Source organism: Callithrix jacchus, chromosome 10 (assembly GCF_049354715.1).
Source record: "Callithrix jacchus isolate 240 chromosome 10, calJac240_pri, whole genome shotgun sequence".
Taxonomy (NCBI): Eukaryota; Metazoa; Chordata; class Mammalia; order Primates; family Cebidae; genus Callithrix; species Callithrix jacchus.
Window position 1 is genome coordinate 96,985,614 of NC_133511.1, and position 23,113 is coordinate 97,008,726.

At 33.6% G+C, this 23,113-nt stretch overlaps 1 protein-coding gene across 9 annotated transcripts in view; it reads left to right on the plus strand.

The window, feature by feature from the left end:
- The window catches only part of ELP4 (elongator acetyltransferase complex subunit 4), a 274,144-nt gene that overhangs the window by 93,520 nt on the left and 157,511 nt on the right, over positions 1 to 23,113 (plus strand). For all 9 annotated transcript variants that reach the window (XM_009007873.5, XM_002755140.6, XM_078340783.1 and 6 more), the window contains one exon: positions 21,531 to 21,615. In XM_009007873.5, the coding sequence (XP_009006121.1) occupies positions 21,531 to 21,615 (85 nt within the window). The remainder of the gene's footprint in view (positions 1 to 21,530; positions 21,616 to 23,113) is intronic.

Here is a 23,113-nt window from a genome sequence, read left to right on the forward strand (position 1 = left end):
AAGCACTTGTAAAACCATGTTCAAAATGAGGTGAGCTATTAAATGCAGATTTAATATGCAAGGTGTTATGAACCGAAATAACTTAAAATTTATAGTCTCTGTTCTAAAAATAATACCTAAGAATTTAGTGGAGACTACTGTACTCATTCTTATTAAATGTTTCCAAAGAATGTTCACTTTATTATGGAGTTCTCCAATCTATGGATAGAGACTTAGCAAAAGTGGTGCTTTGATGTTGCTTTAGCATTTATAGCTGTCATTAATGTATTACTACTATGTGTCAGCCACTCTGTTAGGCACTTTACATTTGTTGTCTTCTATAATGCTTATATTAACCCTATACAGGGTTATGTAATATTCATATGTATGCAGTCCCATTTTCCAGAGGTATGTAGTCCCATTTTCTAGAAGATACTGAAATTCATAGAACTGAGCTCTCTGAATTTTAATTATTAAGTGATAGACCCAGGCTTAATCTGTCATATTTGTCTTGCTTTTTTGCTTCACTGCTTCAGGAGATTTTGATTTCTTTCACCTTTCCCTTTTTGTGTCATGGAGAAATGAGCACTGATAAAGGAATTTTTAAAATATGGATTCTGATATTGAATTCATCCTACTCTTAACCTTGGGCAAATCACCTAAAATCAGTGAAAATCAGTATCTTCATGTGAATAACTAGAGTTGGGGAAAAGAGAAAATACCACCTGCCTTACCACCTCACTAATTTTTTGTTAAGTTTGAATTACTACATTGATTTTTCTATTTCCCAGTTTTTAGTCAAACATGCATTTACAGATAAGCTTGCAAAATAGGTCAGGGTAATTTTTCTATAATTTCTCAAATAGTAGTAGAGAGAGGAACCAAGGTTCAAAGTAAATTCTCCCTGATTCAGATGCGTGTGTTAGCAATAATGGTAACCTGTCTCCATGGACAGAGTGCTTAGGAAAATAAACATGAAATGTATATTATGTTTGATGTATTTAAATGAAAAATAATATGATGTTACTTTTGTGATTAAAAAATATATATATTTTAAGGGCAATACTTTTTTTTAACACCAGAAAGTACTGTGTTAGTCTTCATTTACTCAGCAGCTGGGATAGTGAGGGTATTAGCATTTGTCAAATATCTTTTCCAAGTCAGATACTCTTCCAGACGTTTGACTATGGGATAACTCATTAAATTCTGCCAACAACCCTCCAAGAGAATTTAACCCCATTTTATAGGGAATTTCAGATTAAAGTTGCTAAGTAACTCTCCCACTGTTGCAGGCTATCAGTGACTGAGCTAACACCCAAACCCAACTTTCTAAAACCTCTGCTCTTTTTTTTTTTGTACCACACTGCCTCCATTTACTGAGGCAGTAAATGTACAACCCACCAACCTAGGTGCCAGAAAAACTACTCCTTGATCAGCCATGAGGATATAATCCTCTAGCCTTTAAAATACCTATTTTCTGAGTGTTTTGTAAGAACTAGCAGTTTTCTAAAGAATAAGAAAATTTATAGATTTTAATTATCAAGCCAGTATTTCATTTCATAGTTAACTAATAATTTATTTATTTCATATTAAACTTAAATGCTTAATTAAATGTAATTAAACTTTAAATGTGTAATTAAATTAATTTTCAAAATGAGCACTTTACTATGTGAGATTTATTTTAATTTATGAAAAGCTTGTGCTCATTTCACCAAAATGAACTTTACTGGTTCATTTATAAAACAATAAAACTAAGCCTTACAGTCATCTATACTTTTCCTGTAATTAAAGCTAGAGGATATAGCTATGTCCTACTATCATATGTGAGGATATAATATATAATTTTATAATTTCTAAATGTGCTATTAAAACATGTAAAGATATTTTTACAATAAGAAAAACTGCAGATCATTTGAAATTTACAATAACTAATTTAAAATGATTAGTAGGTTCACCTATATTAAATACGTATACATACAGTTTAAATTTTCAAATGAAAGCCACAGTATAAAAATCTGAGATGTTTCACAATAATATTATCAAGATAGTTTTGTTTGATATTTCACTGTCATAAATCAGATGATCTGAGTCACAAAATAATTTTAAAAGCTGGTTTTGAGAATAATTCTGTAGTCTAAGGTTTTTTACTTTTGACTTTTTTTTTTAATTAAGCTTTGCTAACAAGTATGTCCAAGCATAGTTTGGTTTTCTTCCTAGAAAGACACTGCCATTTTTCAGTGTCAGCTTTCTTACTGATTAATAATTATATTAACATATTGCTTAACCTGTTGCTACCAACTGAATGTTTGTGTCCCCCCAGAATTCATATGATGAAGCCCTAACCCCCAGTGGGATGGTATTTGGAGATGGGGCCCTTGGGAAGTAATTAGATTTAGATAAGGTTTTGAGGGTGGGACTCAGGTGTGATAAGATTGGTATCTTTATAAAAGAGGGAGAGACACTGGAGCTCTCACTCTATCCTGGAGCATGCAGGAATGAAAGGCCATGTGAGCACACAGCAAGAGGCTGCTGTCTGCAACGCAACTGAAGAGCCCTCACCAGACACCAACCCTGCTTGCATGTTGATCTTGTACTTCCAGTCTCCAGAACTATGAGAAAATAAATTCCTGTTTAAGCCACTCAATCTATTGGGTGGTATTTTGTTATGGCATCCTGTCTTTGCCTATTTGTGGTGCTGTAACAAAATACCTGAGACAAGGGTAATTTATAAAGACAGAAACTAAATCTTGAACTTTCTATCCTCCAGATCTATGAGAAAATAAAAGTGCTGGCAAGTGTGGTTGTCTGATGAGACTAACACTTTCCCTCCAAGATGGCACCTTTTTCCTGTGTTCTCCAAAGGAGAGAAATGATGTGTTCTCACATGGCAGAGGGTGAAAAGGCAAGCTAGCCAAATGTTGTGTGAAGCCTTCTATATAAAGGCCTTAATCCCATTCATGAGAGAGGAGCCCTCGTGGCATAATCACCTCTTAAAGTCCTCATCTCTTAATCTATCACATTGACAACACCTGAATTTTGTAGGGGACCAATTGAAACTATTGCACAGCCTGAACTATGTTAGGTCTCGAATATTGAGTTTGTGTACAGTTAATAGAATGAGTTCATTTTGATACGTTTCTTTGAATTTCAAGATTTTATTTTAACTTATTTATCCTAATAATAGCCAGTAGTTTCTTAAATTGGCCGAGTCTTCTACTAATTAAATTGAATGAATTGAATTCTGTGAGAACCAGTTATCTGTCTAGGAGAATTTGTAAGTGAAAACAATAAAAAGAGGAATTCATCCCATTTTTCTCATCCTGCCAAGTTTCTTTACCAGTTTAAATGGAATCTCAAATAAGTCTTCTATAATGTTTTCCTAGATATATTGTAACTGTTCTCCTTATACATTTCTACTTACTTTTGTTCATATTTCTATCAGGACACTTAACACATGACACTGTAATTCTTTATCTTGTCTACATGCTTGTCTTTCCCCTCAAGCCTTGGAAATCCTTGGGGAAAAGTGTTTTGCTGTCTTCAGCTTTCCCCCTCCCCAAATCTAGAGCACAGGTGTTCAGTCCATGGTTGATGAATTAATGGATCAATGCTCAAAATGTAGTACTAACTCAGATTAACTACAGCCTTATACTAAGCATGAAGATTTGCTGGGATAAAATCAAAAACTGAAACATATTCATTTAAGAGAATATTTTATTTCTCAAATTCAAGCCTTTTAGATTGAAAAGCAAAGAACTACAGTATATTCAAAAGTCTAAATATAAGATTAAAGATTACAGGCATGAGTCATTCCTGGAATACCAGCACTTTGGGAGGTCGAGGCAGGAGGATCACTTGAGCTCAGGATTTCAAGACCAGCCTGGGCAACACAGTGAGACACTCTCTCTACAAAAAAAAAAAAAATACTAATAGCCAGATGTGGTGACACATGCCTGTAGTCCCAGTTATTCAGGAGACTGAGGTGGGAGAATCACCTGAGACCAGGAGGCCGAGACTTCAGTAAACTGTAATCATGCCACTACACTCCAGCTGGGCAAGAGAGCAAGACCATTGTCTCAAGAAAATAGAAAATTTACACTCACAAGAAATGAATTCTAGAAGAGAGCATCTAAGATTAAAAATTTGGAAATCATATAGTTATAGAAGTATACTATATACTATTTTATTAAAAGGATATGGTTAATACATTAGTGCAAATCTCAGAACTGGTAGAAAGGCATCATGTAAGTGTGAAGAGGGATTTTGCCTGTCTGTTTAGCTGCTAGTGATACAACTAAAGTATAAAGATCATATTTGAAAATTTAGAGAGAAGACTGTTATCCTGGGCTTCATTTTTTGTTTGTTTTGTGTTTTACCTTACTTTATTTTCAACTTTTATTTTAGATTCAAAGGGTACATGTGCAGGTTTGATACACAAGTTCTAGATTATTATAGTAATCTAGAATTTTGACCCTTGTAGTGAGCATAGTACCCAATAGGTGTTTTTCAACCCTTGCCTCCCTTTCCCCTCCTGTATTCCCCAGTGTTCATTGTTCCCACAATTATGTCCATGTATACCAATGTTTAACTCACACTTATAAATGAGAACATGCAGTATTTGGTTATCTATTTCTGCATTTCACTTAGGATAGTGGCTGGGCCTCCTTTTGACCAATAGAGAGAAATTGCTTGCTTGCATGTATGCCTTATTTTTTTCTTCTTTTGTGCCCTTTAAAGGGGTCATCAGGTACGCCAAGTTAAGTGGATCACCTTGTTCCTCAGTTCACACATTGTATCCATCATCACTGGTATGCATGGGTTTTGTTTTATTATTTCCCACCTTATTCACCCATTCCTAATCCCAGTCATCTTCTCCATAGTTATGTTTATGTATATCCTCCCAGATTGCTGCTCTTCCTTCAATAATGTAATCTTTGACCCTTGACTCCTCTCTCTCTCTCTCTCTCTCTCTCTCGCTCTCTTGCTCTCTCTCTCTCTCGCTCTCTTGCTCTCTCTCTCTCTCTCTCTCTGTGTCTCTGCATCCAGTCTGTTAGCATCCTGTCAACTGTATCTTCAAAATATATCCAGATACCACTTTTGCAACCTTCACCTCTACATGTTAACATACATTACCCACATTTCTTGCCGTAGGTTTTGGGATAGCCTCCTAATTGGTCCTGCTCTTTGCTGTTTGGTCCTTGCTCCCTTCTTGGCTCCTGTTTTTCTCCAAAATAGGCCTAGTCACTCTTTCAACATAGCACTGTCCAGTAGAATTTTCTGCAGTGATGGAAATTTTCAATATCTGTGCTGTATAATATAGCAGCCACTAGCCACATGTAGCGAATGAATACATGAAATGTGACTAATAAGACCAAGGCAATGAATTTTAATTTTATTTTTCTTTCGTTAATTTAAATTTAAGTAGCCATATATAATTGTGGCTATTTTCTTAGATAGTCCAGTTTTACAGGATAAGTCAGCTCTTATCACTACTGTGGATCAAACCCTCCAATGATTCCCCATCTCATCCAGGATAATAAATCCACAACCCTACATAGCCCTACCTAATCTGATTGCTAGCTATCTCTCTGATCTCACTGGATCTCACTGGGGTTGGGGAAAGGGTAAAGGGAATATCAAGAATATTTTCCAGGATTCTGATATTAAAACTAGGATTGTCCAGTCTGCTTAAGTAAGTAAGCATAATCAAATAGCCAATAATATTTATTGAAAGCTTTTTCTTAATCTAAACACCTATGAACTTGCGCACCTGCTATAAGCCTAGCATTATGCTAAGTTCTAGATTATTATAGTGAACAAAGCAGATGTTAACCTTGCTGTTGTGTAGCTTGCAATCTAATAAGAAAGTGCATAGTTTTTTTAAAAAACAAGCAAACAAATATATATGTAGTTAAATATAAAGAAAAAGAACATTTTTCCATTGGAGAAGCTAAGTGGGCAGAGAGGGCAATGGGTATACCTTGAATTGTGTTCACTCAAAGTCTTTCTAAGTGTAAGCATTTTAGCCAAGACCCATCTGAGAAGAAGGTAATCATGCAAAGGGCACTGGACTAAGAATTATTATCAGAAGGAACAGCAGATGTGCTAATAAAGGAAGGAACTTGGTGTTTTCAAGGATTTAAAAGGCTATTGTAGCTGAAATAGTGTAAGTGATGGGAAGAGCTATGTGGAGGTGTGTTTAGGTGGGTGATAATATTCTCTCAGGAATTCTTTTTATTTTTATTTTTGTTAAGGACTAAGAAAGAAAAATAATTGGAAGGGGTTGGGGATGAAATAAGCTTTTTTCTACTCTGTTTTGTTTAAATGTCAATGCAAAAAATTCAATAAAGAGAGAACAGATGAAGGTATAGAAAAGAAAGCAGTTTCTAAAGATATGAACTGATGATTTCTCTTTACTCAGTGAAATAATAGGCATAGTTATCCACTAGAGAATGGTTACTTACCTCTTGGGAAATTGGGTTAAATGGAGAAGGTTTAAAGTGGTTATTTTAAAGTTATTTCATAGACTGGAAGAATACACTGACTACAGAATTCTCAAATGGTTGTGGCGGTGCCAGTCTATCCAATTGTGTGACTTTCTTGCATCTGCGTTAAGATTCCTGGGTATAAGCAGGGTTGAAATTTTGCCAAGTAGAGTCAATAGGACAAAGAGCAAAGAAGTTTAAGTGATTAAAAATAGTGAGCAAAATGTTGGACCATGAGCTTTAGGCTGAAGAAAAAGAGTTGACAATAACTGCTGTTGAGATATATATATATATATATATATATACACACACACACACACACACACACACACATACACATATACGTACATATATATGTATATATAAAGAGAGGGGGCAGTACACTGGTAATATATATACATATATTTATATATATATATATATAAAGAGAAGGGGCAGTACACTCGTAGTAGATTTACTAATCTTAATAGTGGATGTAAATGAACAAAGCAAGCTACTAAGATAAGTAATATTGGGTGAGAATAAGATGTGTGAAATAGGACTGTAAGCCAGGTGCAGAGTCTTCAGTTAACAGTGAGGAGAATGTCCAGGAGCTTCATGAAGACAGCAGCTTATAAGGAGAATGGCTAGGGGTTAGCTATATATAAAAGTAGCACAGATTTGTTTATTAGTTTTGTTTTCCTAGGAAATAGAAGGAGGAGTGATTTGAAAGTGATGTTGAATAACAAAGAGAATACCAACCAAATTTCCTAAATATTGAAGAAAAGATTCTAAGCTGCAGCTTTATTTGGTTAGGCTCAACGGTCTACCGCCTTCCAAGGGAGTTTCGGTTATCCCTTGGAGGGTGGTGGGCACTGTGGCTTTTATTAAAGTCTAAGGCTAATGGTAGCTGTAAAAACTGCAGCAATTACTATAGAGAGGTAGCTCTGCAGAAGCTTTTTCTGTATAAGAGATAAGGGGTGGTTACTGGGCTTTACATCATGATATAATGGAGTGAAAAAGCAAACTGTAGAAATAAGATAAATAGTACAATCCTAGTTACATAAAATTTTATATAGCTTATCCCAAATTATTTTCTAACACTAATTCAGGAGATGTTAATTTAGCTTCTGAAAACTTAGTGATATGCAGTCAAATAAGCTCATGAAACACTACAGACCCTTCTTAGATTATCTAAATGATTCACAGCATACATTAGTATTTGAAAGGCTGTGAGGGAAATGCCAAACATTTTCGAAATACGTAGTAATAATAATCCTCTTTACATTAGTTTCTTGGTAAAATACTCTTCTTTTTAGAATGAAAAACATTTTTATCTGTATACTTAACATCCTGCAATCGCTTTTCTCACTAAGAAAAGGAAGGACTGGTATAGGGAGATGTCTTACAGGATATTCACCAAACTGTTCACAATATTTGCTTCTGGGTGATAGATTCTGGATGAGTTTTTTGTTTTATCATTTGTATGTTTTATATGTTTCAATTTTTATGATGAACAGTCTTTTTTTTTTTTTCGAGACGGAGTCTCACTCTGTCACCTAGGCTGGAGTGCAGTGGAGTGATCTCGGCTCACTGCAACCTCCACCTCCTGGGTTCAAGCGATTCTCTTGCCTCAGCCTCCTAAGTAGCTGGGATTACAGGCACACACCACCATGCCTGGCTAATTTTTTTGTATTTTTGGTAGAGATGAGATGAGGTTTCACCACGTTGGTGAGGCTGGTCTCAAACTCTTGACCTCAAGTGATCTGCCTGCCTCAGCCTTCCAAAATGCTGAGATTACAGGCATGAGCCACCTTGCCTAGCCTGAACAAGAGTCATTTTTATAATGAGGGAAGGGATTTCAAATTATGGGCCTACACATTTCGTAATAAAATAGTGAAATTCTGACCTTATATCTCACATCATACTATATTCCCGTAAAGACTCAAATACAATAAATGAAATTATAAAAATAATCACAGAAAATATTAATGAATGTCTTAAATTCTTGGAATTGAGAAAATAGTATTGAGTATATCTCTTGCTCAGCTCTAAACATTATTCTCCACTCAATGGCACTGGGACTTTTTAGAGAAATGGTTGATGGAAGAGAAAGAAAAAGATATGCCTGGAATATTTTTTTATGTGTAGAAGTTCTTAAAGAATGATGATGGCATATCAAAAGGACACAGAACCCAGCCCAAAGGAGCTCTCACTGGGCATGTTGGCCAATTTGAGCATCAATATATATATATGATAGTAATGGATTTAATAAAATAGGAAGTTATAAGTACATACTGATATAAATAAATAAGTGAATAAATTGAAAATTTTTGAGGTACAAGATACTTACATAGCCAGAAAGTACCTTCCCACAAAATAGTTACTAACTACAAAGGGGAAAAGAATAATTTTACAGTGGAGAAAACTAGAAGAACTACCTTAATTAAGTTAACATCACCAGTAATGGGGGAGAACAAGAGCATGTATCACCAGATAATATGCAAGGAGAACTCAGCAATATTTCTGTGAAATTTGTACCAAAAATTAATAATTTATATCTAATCATGAAAAAGCATCACACAAATCCAGATTGGAAACATTCTGCCAAACATCTGGACTGTAATCTTCAAAAGTGTCAAGCTCATGAAAGTTAGGGTAAATCTAAGGAACTTCCAGATTGAAGGAGACAGAAGAGAACACCTGACAACTGAATGCAACACGTGATTCTAAACTAAGTCATTTTGCTGTATAGGATGATATTGGAACAACTGGTAAAACTTGAATGGGTGTGAGGATTAGATGGTAGTATTTGTTTCCTACTTTTATCAATGTGCCAAGTCACAAGGTTGTATTAGTCTCCTCTAGAAGAATGTCCTTGTTTCTAGGGAATCACATCCTAAATTATTAAGAAGTGATAAGTCGTCAGGTCAGCAACTTACTCTCAAGTGGCACAAGAAAAAATAATTTTTGTTCTATATTTGCAACTTTTCTGTAAGTGTGAGATGGTTTCAAATTTTTAAAAATTACAAACATACATGCATATATTTCAGTAAATTATGATAATTTTTAAATGGGTAAGAAAATGTTGAATACCTTACTTCAGAATGAGCAAAAGGTGTTAAGAAGATATTCTCAGAAGAAGATACAGAAATGGCCAATAAATCTTGCTACATCAAAAGAAATGTAAACCAGAACCAAAGAGATAGCACTTAGCATTCAGTGGCTGGGCTGGCATAGTAAAGGGATAATGAATTTTAGCCATCATAATTATTATTTGTTTATATGTTTGAAATTTGTTATAAGAAACATTTTATTAACAGATAAATCAATAAAGTTATTTCTACTTTGGAAAAAATGTAACTATTTGGGCAAATATTTTTCATCTGAACACAATCAGCTTTTTTTTCCCTAACTCACTTTTTCATTTAAGAAGAGATTATTTGGAGATCAGTTCCCCTCAGCTGTAGGTCCCTAAATGGACAGTGGCTATATTCCATGTTTCTCCCACACAACTTAGCTCACTTCTAAAAATGAATTAAAAGATTTGATAACATATTGCCCTTATTGCTGCTCACTTAGCAGGTGGTAATTTTGTACTACTCCCATCCCTTCATACCTCTTTAATTGTGTACTTTGTTCCATCTAGTCATCCCACCCATCCTGCAACTGGAGCATTACGATATTATATTGCTCTCATGAGGATTGATCATAACAGTTATTGGGAACAGATTTTTCTGTCAAGTACTATTCTTAGCATATTACATTTGTTATCTCATTTAATTCTTCTAAAATCCTATGAAGTTTGAAAAGAAGGAAATAGAAACAACAGATATAGTTTATATGAAGTTACATAGGGACTAAAACTCAAGGGACCACAAACAGCCATATCATTCTTGAAAAAGAACAAAGTTGAAGGTTTTATACTTCCTAATTTTAGAACATATTACCTAGCTACAGTAATTAAAACAGTGTGGTATAAAGTAAAAATTACATATAGGGACAGATATACAAACCAATAGAATAGATAGCCCAGAAATAAATTCTGGCATTTATGGTCAAGTAATCTTCAACAGGTTACCAAGATTACTCACAGGGACTGCTAAACAAATAGGAAAACTGGGTATCTACATGCAAAAAATAAAAAAAAAGAAGAAGCTAGATACTTGTCTTATATTATATGCAAAAACTAAAATGGATTAAAGACCTAAAACATAAAGATTCAAAACTATAAAAATCCTGGAAGAAAACATAGGGGAAATACTTCATAACCGTGGAATTGGTCATTCTTTCCTGGATATAACACCAAAAGCACAAGAAATAAAAGCAAAAATAGACAAATAGAACAACATCAAACTTAAACTTTCGTGCTTCAAAGGATTCAATCAACAGTAAAAAGGCAACGTAAGGAATGGTAAAAAATATTTGCAAATTATATATCTGATAAGAGGCCAATATCCAGAATAAAGAACTCCTACAACTTGACAACATAAAAACAAATAATCTGACTTTATAAAATTGGCAAAGGACTCAAATAGACATTTCTCCGAAGATGATATACAGATGGCTAACAAGTGTATGAATAGATGCTCACTATCACTCATCATTAGATAAATGCAAGTCAAAAACCACAAGATACCCCCTCACAGCTATTAGGATAAAAATAGGAAAGGAAAAAATGAAAAGGAATAAAAGATCAAGTGTTGTTTAGGATGTGGAGAAATTGGAACCCTTATACACTATTAGGATTGTAAAATGGTGTAACTGCTATGGAAAACAGTGTGACAGTTTCTCAGAACCCTGTGATCCAACAATATCACTTCTAGGAATATGTCCAGAAAAACTGAAAACGGATTTGAAGAGATAATAGCACACTGTGTACATAGCAGCATTATTTACAGTTACCAAGTGGTAATAGTAGTCCAAATGTCTACCAACCTATTAATTAATAAAATGTAATATATACATAAAATAGAATATTATTTAGCCTTAAAAATTAAGGAAATACATATTTCATATATAAATACATATGTAAAATACATATTAAAACATGGATGAACCTTGAGGACATTGTACTAAGTGAAATAAACCAGTTAAGAAAAGATAAATATCATTCTACTCATGTGAGATATCTAAAGTAGTTAAATTCACAGAAACCAAAAACAGAATGATGGCTACCAGGGGTTGAGGGAAAGAGGGAAATGGGGAATTGTTGTTTCATGGATATATAGTTTCAGTTTTGCAAATTAAGAAAGTTCTGGAGATCTGTTTAACATAATGTTAAGTTGTGTAATACATCTGTTGTTGTATATAGTTACCATTACTGAACTGTATATTCAAAAGTGGTTAAGATAGTAAATTTTATATTATATGGGTTTTTTAACCACAATTAAACAAAAAAAAGGGAAAAAAGATTGGATTAAAAATTCAGCATATTCTGTTAATATAAGATAAATCAAAACCATATGAAGACATACTCAAAATGACAAATAAATTTATTCCAAGCCAAAAAAAAAAATGCAACAATGCAATGAGATACTACTTCACATCCTCTAGGATAGTTAGAAGAAAAGATTCAGATAATAAAAAGTATTGACAAGGATGTGAAGAAATCAGAACCTTCATACACAGCTGGTGAGAACATAAAATAGTACAGTCTTTTGAACTGGTATGCTCTGGCATTTCTCAAAAAGTTAAAAATAAAGTTACCATTTGACCCAGAAATTCTACTCCTAGGTATATGCCCAAAAGAATTTAAACTGTGTATAATAAAAACTTGTACATAAATATTTGTAGCAACGTTATTCATAATAGCTCACAGGTGGGAACACCCAGATGTTCCTCAACTGATGAGTAGATAAAATATGATATATCCGTACAATGGAGTATTTATTCCTCCATAAAAAGGAATGAAATATTGATATAGGGTATACAACTCAGATGAATCCTTAAAACATTATAGTGAGAGAAACCAATTGTCTTAGTCTGATTTGTGCTGCTAAGTAATTATAAACAATAGATATGTATTTCTCATAATTCTGAAAGTTTAAAAGTCCAAGGGCAAGGTGCTAGCATGTTTGGTGTCTGTTAGGGACCTAGTTTCCACTTCCAGAATGCTTCCTTGAACACTGTATTTCTCTAGAGGGGAGGAACCCTGTTCCTCACATGGCAAAAGAATGGAAGAACCAAGAGAATGAGAAAGGACTGAACTCGTCTTTTTTTACTGGCACCAATCCTACCCGTGACGGTGGAGCCCTTATGGCTAAATCACCTCTAAAGGTCCCACCACTTAATACTGTAACAATGGCAACTAAATTTCAACATGAGTTTTAGAGGGGACAAGACATTCAAACCATACCCCAGTCATAAAAGATAACATATTACATGATTTCATTTATATGACATAATAATATGAAATATAGAGAGACAGAAAGTAGATTAGTGGGTTCCTTATAGCTGGGAGAATTGGAGGGAGTTGATGAAACAGGTATGAGATTCCTTTTTGAAGGAATGAAAATATTCTAAAATTGTGGTTATACCTTACATAGCTGTCAATATACTAAAACCATTGAATTGTGCATTTTCAGTGGGTGAATTGTATGGGATCTGTATTTTGTCTCAGTAAAGTTGTTACTCAGTGGAAGAAAACAGACCAGTTGAATTTAGCCATTGGAGGTCATCAGTCACCATAATAAAAGCAGTTTTAATGGATGGGATGGGTATTGTAACAGCCTACTTTGTGATGGATTTAAATAAAAATGTTGGGGATTGGAGATACCCAATATTTGAAAATTCAAGGGAGTTTGATGCAGAGAAATAGAGTAGTAGCTGGCAGAGGAGATGGGACAAGTGGTGGTTTTATTTTTTTCAAGGGAGAGATAACAGTATGTTTATATGTTATAGGAAACAATCAGTAGAAAAGGAGAAGTTAATAATGGAGGAGAGAGAGGAAAGAATTACCCAAGTGAAAGTCTATGGTATGAGGCCTGTGTACAAGTGGAGGTACTGGCTTAGTATAGGAGTTTAGATAGTTAACATATGGTAGCATGTGAGAAGTTTAGAGTATACATTTTCAGCACACATGCCAATGGGTGGTGTCTTAGTCTGTTCCGGCTGCTATAACAAAAATACCATAAACTGGGCAGCTTATAAATAACAGAAATGTATTTCTTATGGTTCTGGAGGCTGTTAAGTCCCAAGATAAGGGTGCCAGCATAGTCAGGTTCTGGTGAGGGCCATCTTTCTTCATAGATAGGTGTCTTCTCTTTATAACCTCACATGGCAGAAGAGGAGTACAGGTTCCCATAGACCTCTTTTAAGAGAGTGTTAATCTCATTTATGAGTGCTTCACCCTCATGACCTAATCGTCTCCCAAAGTTTTCATTTCTTTTTTTTTTAATGTGATTTTTTTTTAACTTTTAACTTCAGGGATATAAATGCAGGTTTGTTGCATAGGTAAACTTGTGCCATGTGGGTTTGTTGTACAGATTATGTCATTATCCAGGTATTAAGCCTAGTACCCATTAGTTATTTTTCCTGATCCTCTCCCTGCTCCTACCATTCACCCTCTAAAAGGCCCCAGTGTGTGTTCTTCTCCTCTATATTTCCATGTGTTCTCAAGTTCTCACCTTTAATACTGTTGCATATTAGGTTTCAACATATAAATGTTGTGAGGACACAAGCATTCAAACCATAGCGGATAGGTAAATGTAGCGGTAGGTGTCACTTCTGGCTGTTTTCTCAGTGAACGGTTATAAACTTAAAATGAAGATGAAGGAAGAGATATTGGAAGTTTCAACATCAACAAAAAAGAAAGTATGACCTTGTCATTTAGGAGAGTGAGGGTATATGTAGTGGGAATAGCCTTAACAGCCTATTGAGTTTGTGCTCATGAAATTAAAGTCATACCAGTCTGTTTCTCTGGCCATTTTTAGCTACACTGAGGCAAGTGTGGAGTAGACAGAGAGTTGTGTTTAACCAGAATAGCAGTAAGTATGACAAAGCAAGAGAAGAGCAAGGAAGTGAAGATAAGGATTGACCATGGATCAAGATGGTTGATTTATTGACCGTTATGTGGTAGACAGTGATACAGAGATCTCAGCAGGGTCAAATGGTTGTGTTTGTACTAGGCAAAAAGAAAGTAGATGTTATGTAGAGGGGTGTGCATGAAATTGAGATTATAGAGGTATGGCAGTTATTGATAATGACATGGTCTAAGAAACGACCATGGGGGTGATTGACTTAAATAGAATGGAGATAAGATCATTGGAAGAGAGATCAAAAAACTGAAAGGCCAGAGTGTTAGAAAGATGAGTCATGACCCAGAATTGAATAGAAAACAGCAACAGTGAAGGATAATAAGAGACATAGTCTAAAAACTTATTTACATCAGTAATTGAAGGAAGTCAGAGTGATGTCAAGTTGAGTTATTTTTCATGAAGGATCATAACCTCTCTTAATAGGATCCTTGTCAGACCATGGATTGCTTAGCCCATACATTTAATTTGTGCATCCTCATATTCTTAGTATTTTCTGAACTGTGGCCCAGAGGTCTCTGCTGGTCATTGCTCTTCTTGGTGCCCTTAATATGTTCTTAGACTTTATATGTTCTTAGTTGAACATCCATGGTGAAGATAATCAAATTCAGTATTCTTAGATGAAAAGCATCAGAGGAAATAAATCAGTAAGTGACAGCCTTCAGGGTAACAGTAATGAAATTTTTAACTTGAAAATTACTTGTGAATAGACTTCACCGTCTCTATACTCACATATAAATTATATGCTAATATAACTTTAGCTCAGCAAACTATTTTATACAATTAGTTGAGACCCTTAATATTGGGCCTACTGCCTTACAAGGGTATCTCAGTATTTGTCATAGATGAATACCTGAAATATATGTGTAAATAGAATTTTGGTAATACAAATCATACTTTCTCATTTATTTGCATAATCATATCAAAAATGCTTCATCTTCACTTTTAATTAATCTTAATTGGGAGTGATAATAGCTTCTCGTCCTAAGTGTTTCTATCAAGTAGTTAAATCAATATTTAAATACACCAGAAGTTATTATTTTTAAAAGCCCAACAATGACTGATTTTAATGAGAAAAATCATTATTGAACCATATGATTTCAAAGTCAGAATTGACAACATAGGTTAGTACAACCCTTGGCTTTACAGGTGAGGAAATTTCAAGGACCAGAACAGAAAATTTAAACAATTTACCGCATATGTACATGTTGACACAGGTGAAACTAGAACCAAGATCTTAAACCTACATTCCACTGTACAATACCCATATCTAGTTTATGTATTTGTAAGTCTACAGTTCTTAGTATTGAGTTTTCTTTACACATCGTGCACCAAGTACATTGTAAGTGAGGCCTTGGTGGAGCCCTCCAGCAGTGCAACTAAAAGAGAAATCTCTTCCTATAACTAGGCACCTGAATATTTCTTTTGGCTGTGTTGAATGGAGCCATGTTCAGACTTCCTCTGGACCACATTAGTGAACCCACAGGCTTTTCATTGAATCTGGGTGTCACTCTGGGGCTTTATCTTAGTATAGCCAAAAGAAGAGGTAATTTGAATTTTAGAAAGTTTGAGTTTTAAGTGCTGTTTGTGTCTCTTAATTGTTGTACAGCCTTGGGCAAATTATTTAGCCTCAAAATGGTCTTAAAATCTCAACTATGAAATGGGAAGAATAACTGTACTTACCTCACAAGATTATTCTGTTCATCAAATTTGGTGATTGTGATGCAAAAGTTTTTTCGTAAATTACTATGTACCAGATACTTTATCATTTGTTATAATTAAAATCAGGTAGTCTTATTGAAAATCAACCTAAGAGCTGTTATCTATGTGTAGATTTTTCACTTATCAACAAGGTATTTTAATATCACCTGTACATGATCTTATTTTTCTAACTTTTCACAGATAAAATTGTATCTCCTGTTACCCAAGGATTTTTATTGGTAGCAGCAGTTTTGTTATATTGTTCTTTTACTCACATTTAAATAATTTTTTTATTAAACCCCTCAGTTGAATGAACCTTTTTTTCTTTTTCTTAATTATTAAAAGATTTTTAAGTGTTTCTTTGAAGACTTAAGTGTTCCTTTGTTTATTGTTTCTGAAATTGTAGTTTTTAATCTGTTATTTATCATTTACCTGTGCTTGATTTCTTTTCTAGCTTTACGATATCTGATTCTTTTTCTTATAGCTCATTTTTTTATCTTTCTTAATGAGATTGAATAACAAAACTACTTTTCACAGTAAAACCAATGTAATTTGTTGATAAGAATTAAAGTTATCTGATTCAAATATGTTTTAGACCTCTGGAAGAAAATTAGTGATGGGGGATAGAGTATTGATAAGCATGAGTTTCATTTTTTTCTATCATCTCTAAAAAATATTAAACTTGGTCATCAGAAAAGAGGCTGACATTTGTGTCATTTGGCCCCTTTTATCCATGTTTATATATTAGTATGAAGAAATAAATTTTTACTTAACAACATGGTGGTAATATTAGCAGAAGCATGACTAATGCACATGGAACAATTTTACTTTTTATACTAAAGAAATGTTAAGTGCTTGATATTTTAAAGGTAAAAAGTAAAGTTCTACTAATTGTTTTTATGATCTTTGTATAGTTAATAGTTTTAAAGACATATTGTAGAACCCCCAAATAGATCATTTTAATATAAAAGTTGTTGAAAATGTATGAAAATCAGGCAAAACAGTATACAGATTTATATAATGTGATCACAAAATGATTAGAAATGTGCTGCTTTTGAAGCATGTTTAAATACGTTGATGACATAATCTTTGTTAAATGTTTGGAAACATAAATTATAAAGCCAGGATCATATTTTTAAATGGGTTTACTTCTTGCCAACTCCTGTTTTATCAGTGCCTATACTACTAAACACACCAGAGTTAATGTTCTCAAATGTAAAGGATTTTAATAACGAACCAAAATTTTAGATGTCAATAGAAGACAGTTATTTTTAGTCAAAATATATGTACATATATTACTGGCAAAGAAATGGATAGCGATTAACAGTACTTAGTATTTTTAATATCAATATCATATAAATGATTTCCATTTTAAATGATTTAATCCCATATATTGAAAAAGCTATAATTCACAACTGATATACCTAAATGTATTGATTTATTTCACTTTATTCTGTTACCAACAAGTTTATATTTCTAGAAATCTAATTAGGGGAATTTACCTTATTACTTACAAAGTTTTAAGCATTGTTGATGATAGAATAGTTGGGCATGGTGGCAACATGCCTGTAATCCCAGCTACTCAGGAGGCTGAGGGAGGAGAATTGCATGAACGCAGGGGACGGAGGTTGCAGTGAGCCGAGATTGCACCATTGCACTCCAGCCTGGGCAACAAAAGCAAAACTTTATCTCAAAAAAGAAAAAATAAAGAAATAAAGAAATATTGGCTTTGCATCTTCCTTTTTATTCTCATATCAAAGAACCCCTCTTACTCTGTACAACAGTGGTAACAATCAACAGAATGAGGAAATAACCTAGGGAATGGGGAGAAATATTTGCAAACCATATATGTAATAAAAGCGTTCATATTCAATATATTAAGGAACTCAAACAACACAGTAGCATGAAAACAACCCAATTAAAAAGGGATAAGGATCAAAATAGACATTTCTCAAAAGAAACCATACGGATGGCCAACAGGTATATGAAAAAGTGATCAGCATTATTTATCATCAGCAAAATGTACATTAAAAACACAATGAGATATCATCTCACACCTGTTATAATGACTGTTATCAAAAAGACAGAAGATAAGTGTTAGAGATGATATGAGAAAAAGGAACCCTTTTATACTGTTGGTGGGAACATAAATTAGTACAGCCATTGCAGAAAACTATAGAGAGATTCCTTAAAAATAAAAAACAGAACCACCATATCCAACAACCCCAATTCTGAGCATTCAGTCATTTTACATTTATAAATGGAAATATATTCTGAGAAATACATTATTGGGCAATTTCATCATTGTACAAACATCATAGAGTATAATTACACAAGTCTACATAATACAGTTTACCTACCTAGGTTCTATAGTACAGTCTCTTGGGCTGAAGCTACAAACTTATACAGCGTGTTCCTGGACTGAATACTCTAGGTGATTGTAATACAAGTATTTGTGTTTCTAAACATAAAAAGCGTTCAGTAAAAAATACAGTCTAAAAGATAAAAGGTGGTACACCTGTATAAGGCACTTACCAAGAATGGAGCTTACAGGACTGGAAGTTGCTTTGGGTGAGTCAGTGAGGGAGAAGTGAGTGAATGTGAAGGCCTAACATACTACTGTATGCTACTGTAGACTTTATACACTGTACACTTAGGCTGCACTAAATTTATTAAAAATATTTTACTTTCTTCAATAAGAAATTAACCTTAGCTTCTGAAACATGTTTAATTTATAAACTTTTATATTTTTTAAAACTTTAAATCTTATGACAACAGCTTAAAACACACTTTATACAATTGTACTAAAATATTATTTCTTTATATTCTTATTCTATATGCTTTTTTAAATTTTTTTACTTTAAAAATTTTTTGTTAAAACCTAAGACACAAACACACACATTAGTCTAGGCTTATGTAGGGTCATGATCATCAATATCACTGTCTTCCTTCGCCACATCCTGTCCCACTGGAAGGTCTTCAGGGACAGTAACAACACATACAGCTGTCATCTCTTGTGATAATAGTACCTTCTTCAGGAATACCTCCTGAAGGACCTGCCTGAGTCTATCTTATAGTTAGCTTCTTTTTTTTTAATAAGTAAAAGGAGTACTCTCTAACAATAAAAAGTATAGTATAATAAATACATAAGCCAGTAAAATAGTCATGTATAATTATTATGTATCATACATAATTGTTCTGTGCTATACTTTTTAGGACCATTTGTTTACCAGCATTGCCATAAACATGAGTAATTAGTTACAACATCATTAGATGATGGGAATTTTTCAACTCTATTATAATCTTATGGGATGATTGTTGTATACATAGGCCATAATTGACCAAAACATCCCTTTGCAGCACATGACTGTATATCTAAAGGAAATAAGATCAGTATGTTGAAGAGATATTTACACTCCTGTGTTTACTGTACCATTATTTACAATAATCAACATATGGAATCATCCTAAGTGTTCATAAGATGAATGGATAAAGAAAATGTGGTATACACACAAACAATGGACTTTTAGCCTTCAGACAGAAATCTTATCGTTTGTGACGACATGGATAAAACTGAAGGACATTATGGTAAATGAAATAAGCCTAACGCAGAAAGACAAATATTGCATGATCCCCTATTATTATATGAACTAATAATGGTTTGGGGTAGAATTATTATGTGATATAGCTGGCTCAGTCCGGCATAACAATTATTAGTGGATTAGAATGCATTGGCTATATTTTTGATCCACTCTTCTATAACCCATGGTGACATTCTCAGATGGTTGGCTGGAATTCATTTCATAAACTGAAAGCTTGCAGATTTTACCCCTTTTGCAAGATGAATTGATCCAGATTAGAATTGAATCTACTGTATTCAGATAGCAGCACTATGTTCTGAAAAATTGAGCTAGCCTAGACAAATGTGTGTTAAAATATGAAATAGTCATGAAATTGCCCTTACAGAATATTTTTAAACATGTTTCCTACTCATGAAAAAAATGTGTCTATGTAATCTACAGTATTTTCACTGAAAATGGAGAAATAACTGTATGAGAAATAGCCAGACAACCAAATCCTTCATTATCTGAAGCTGTATTTGTTTTTTACAGAACAGCATTCTTTTTGTTTGTTTTGGTTTTGCAAGATAGACACTTTTGGGTTTATGGTGGCTGTTCAATTACATGTTCATAGAGATGTACATATATTTTTCCTGAACCACCTACCATTGATTTTACACACTAAGCAATCTGCTGTATTTCTTAACATTTTATATTCTATACTGCTGCATTCATGCTTCAAATTATATTTCATTCTTTCTTTAGGGTTTCTTCTGCCTATATAATTGCTTACTTAGAATCACAGTAAAGTAAATACTTGTATAATTTTAAGGTCACCCACAGCTTTTACCACATTAGGCACTTCAGTGTCTATGGAATTGCTATGCTCCAGAACCTCATTATCATGACATTAATGTTCAGTCATAGCATACGGATTGTCCATTATGCAGGATCTTAACTTAAGTTAATGTAAAGCAGATTTTCCTCATGCTTACTAAATTTTCTTTGAGATATTTCATAGCACTTGTAAAATATTTTAAAACAATAGCATTAATGCGGGGTCCAAAGTGGCTCCGGCCGGAGGTTGTGGCACTTGCGAAGGCGAGGTCATGAGTTCAAGGCTAACCTGAGCAACCTTATAAGCTCAAACTGATTGGCAAAAAAAAACAAAAAAAAAACAATAGCATTAATGCTAGTGTTCCTATGGGAAGTAAATTTGGTTTTCTTCTTAAATTCGTCCATTTATTGTCTTCTTTTAACAAAGGAAGTGAAGATTATATTCACTTTTCTCCATGTGTCTTAGAAGATCAAGTTTTAAAATTACTATTATTTTAGAAGTTTGTTCTAAGAAAATTAACTTTGATGGAAGATGAGCTCAGGTGATCAGGACATTGATTCAGGTGTACTTGGCATAGCAGTTCATTAACTATGTGTTAATGATGTATGATTACTCCTGAAAAACTATAGCGGCTTCTTCTTTTAGGTTGCTTCATTAAATCATTAATTTTCTTGGAGGTAACGAAGCCTGACATAATTAAGTCATCTTACTCTCCACAGATATTTATCTTCCCATGATGTCAAGAACACTGAGCAAGTTATTATAGAGCATTGTAACTTATTCCCTGTATGTATTGACTTCATATTTTAGGATTATATAATACTATTTTGACTCATTCTTAAGTAATCTAACAAATGTATACCTTTTAATTATTTAGTTAATGTTCTAGCATAGATTTTATACTTCCTGTGTAATAACCCATTTGTGTATTTGAACCACTTCCTACCAACAGTTCTTTGACCCATGGCTACATAAAGCTGCTTCAGTTTATCCAGAACATCATTTATGAGGAAGGATTTGATGGATCCAATCCCCAGGTATTAAATAGCTTCAAAGTCTTTTATAATCATTCCTGTTATGTTGTTTTCACATTCTCTCGGGTGCGGGGGTAGGGGAGCAACCTAGAAGGTTTTAGAATAATAAACAGTGAACAAGCTGTTTTCAAGCATAGAACATGTAAATAAGCAGAGCACAAACATCCTTAGTTTGACTTTTATTGTGTATTTAGTGTTTCAGCTAAGTCCTCAGTGGAGGCACATAAGAAATGCATATGCATTATCAACATCATTTTTAAATATGCATTTGTAGCATTTGGGCTTAAGTAGCCACATTTTGAGAATTAGTTTTAAATCTGCAAGGCTTGTTCTTTTCTATTTAAACTGTTCATGTTTCTGTCATTCGGGCCTTAATTTCAAATTACCTTATGACTAAGAATTATCTTAAGATTTTATTGTATTATGCTTTTTTTATTGAATAAAAAATACATTTTTATTTGCCATATTAAATATTTTATAACAACAGTTTTTCTGTAGCTCTAATTTTAAAAACTTCCTCCAAATTTTCACTACTAAAGACATTCTGGTTAGTTTAACTTAAATAAAATGATTTTATTTCTACATATCATGCCTTTCAAAATTCTTCCTCAGTGATTTTAATTGCTTTTGCTACTAAATGATTTGCATTACATTTGTATTATTTTAGCAGAAGTATTTCTGAAGCACCATTATTTTTATTGAAGAAGACAAAGAAGCTAAAAGTCTTATTTTTGGTATTATCAGCTACATTTATGCTTAATTCATGGATTTTTAAATATTCTTGTAAAATTTATTATTATATTTTAAGTTTTTCCATGGCAAAATAAATTATTTTTAAATTTGTTTTGGTTGCCAGTTTAATAGCAGGTTGAAAATACCTATGTGTGTGTGGTAAAGTACAGACATTTATTTATAGGTGGCTTTTCATGTATGTCATAATTTTTTAATGGCTTTTGGTATTTAATATAATTTTATTTTGCTCAGTGTTGCTCCATTTTTGGCTCTACCTAAGATTTATGGGTACTGTGCCTTTCCTTTGGTGCCAGTGCTTGTCTGGAGAGGTAAATTGGTCCCTGACAGACACCTCTCCCCACTTGCTGTGGTAACTATGGAAACAGGCATGTCATAACAGTTTCTATGATACAGTGTGCAGAGCTGCTGCTCCTGCAGGATGATGACACATTTTCTAAGAGCAAGAAATTTTATAGAATCCCAGAAGCAAAGGCAATAGCAACATACACACACACACACACACACACACACACATCTATCTTAAGAATCCTTAATAAGTAAGCTAGTATAGGAATAGAATGAAACATTTGTTTTCTTAGTTGTTTATTCGACTATGAAAACACCACTATTTTCAAGAAACAGTTTTTTTTTCACAAAAATTTATAGACAACAAATGAGCTGATTTGGCTTTCTGAACCAGAGATTTTGTAATTACTGACTTTTATAAAGATTAAAGAGGTTTCAGGTAGACATTTCCATAGTGAATACC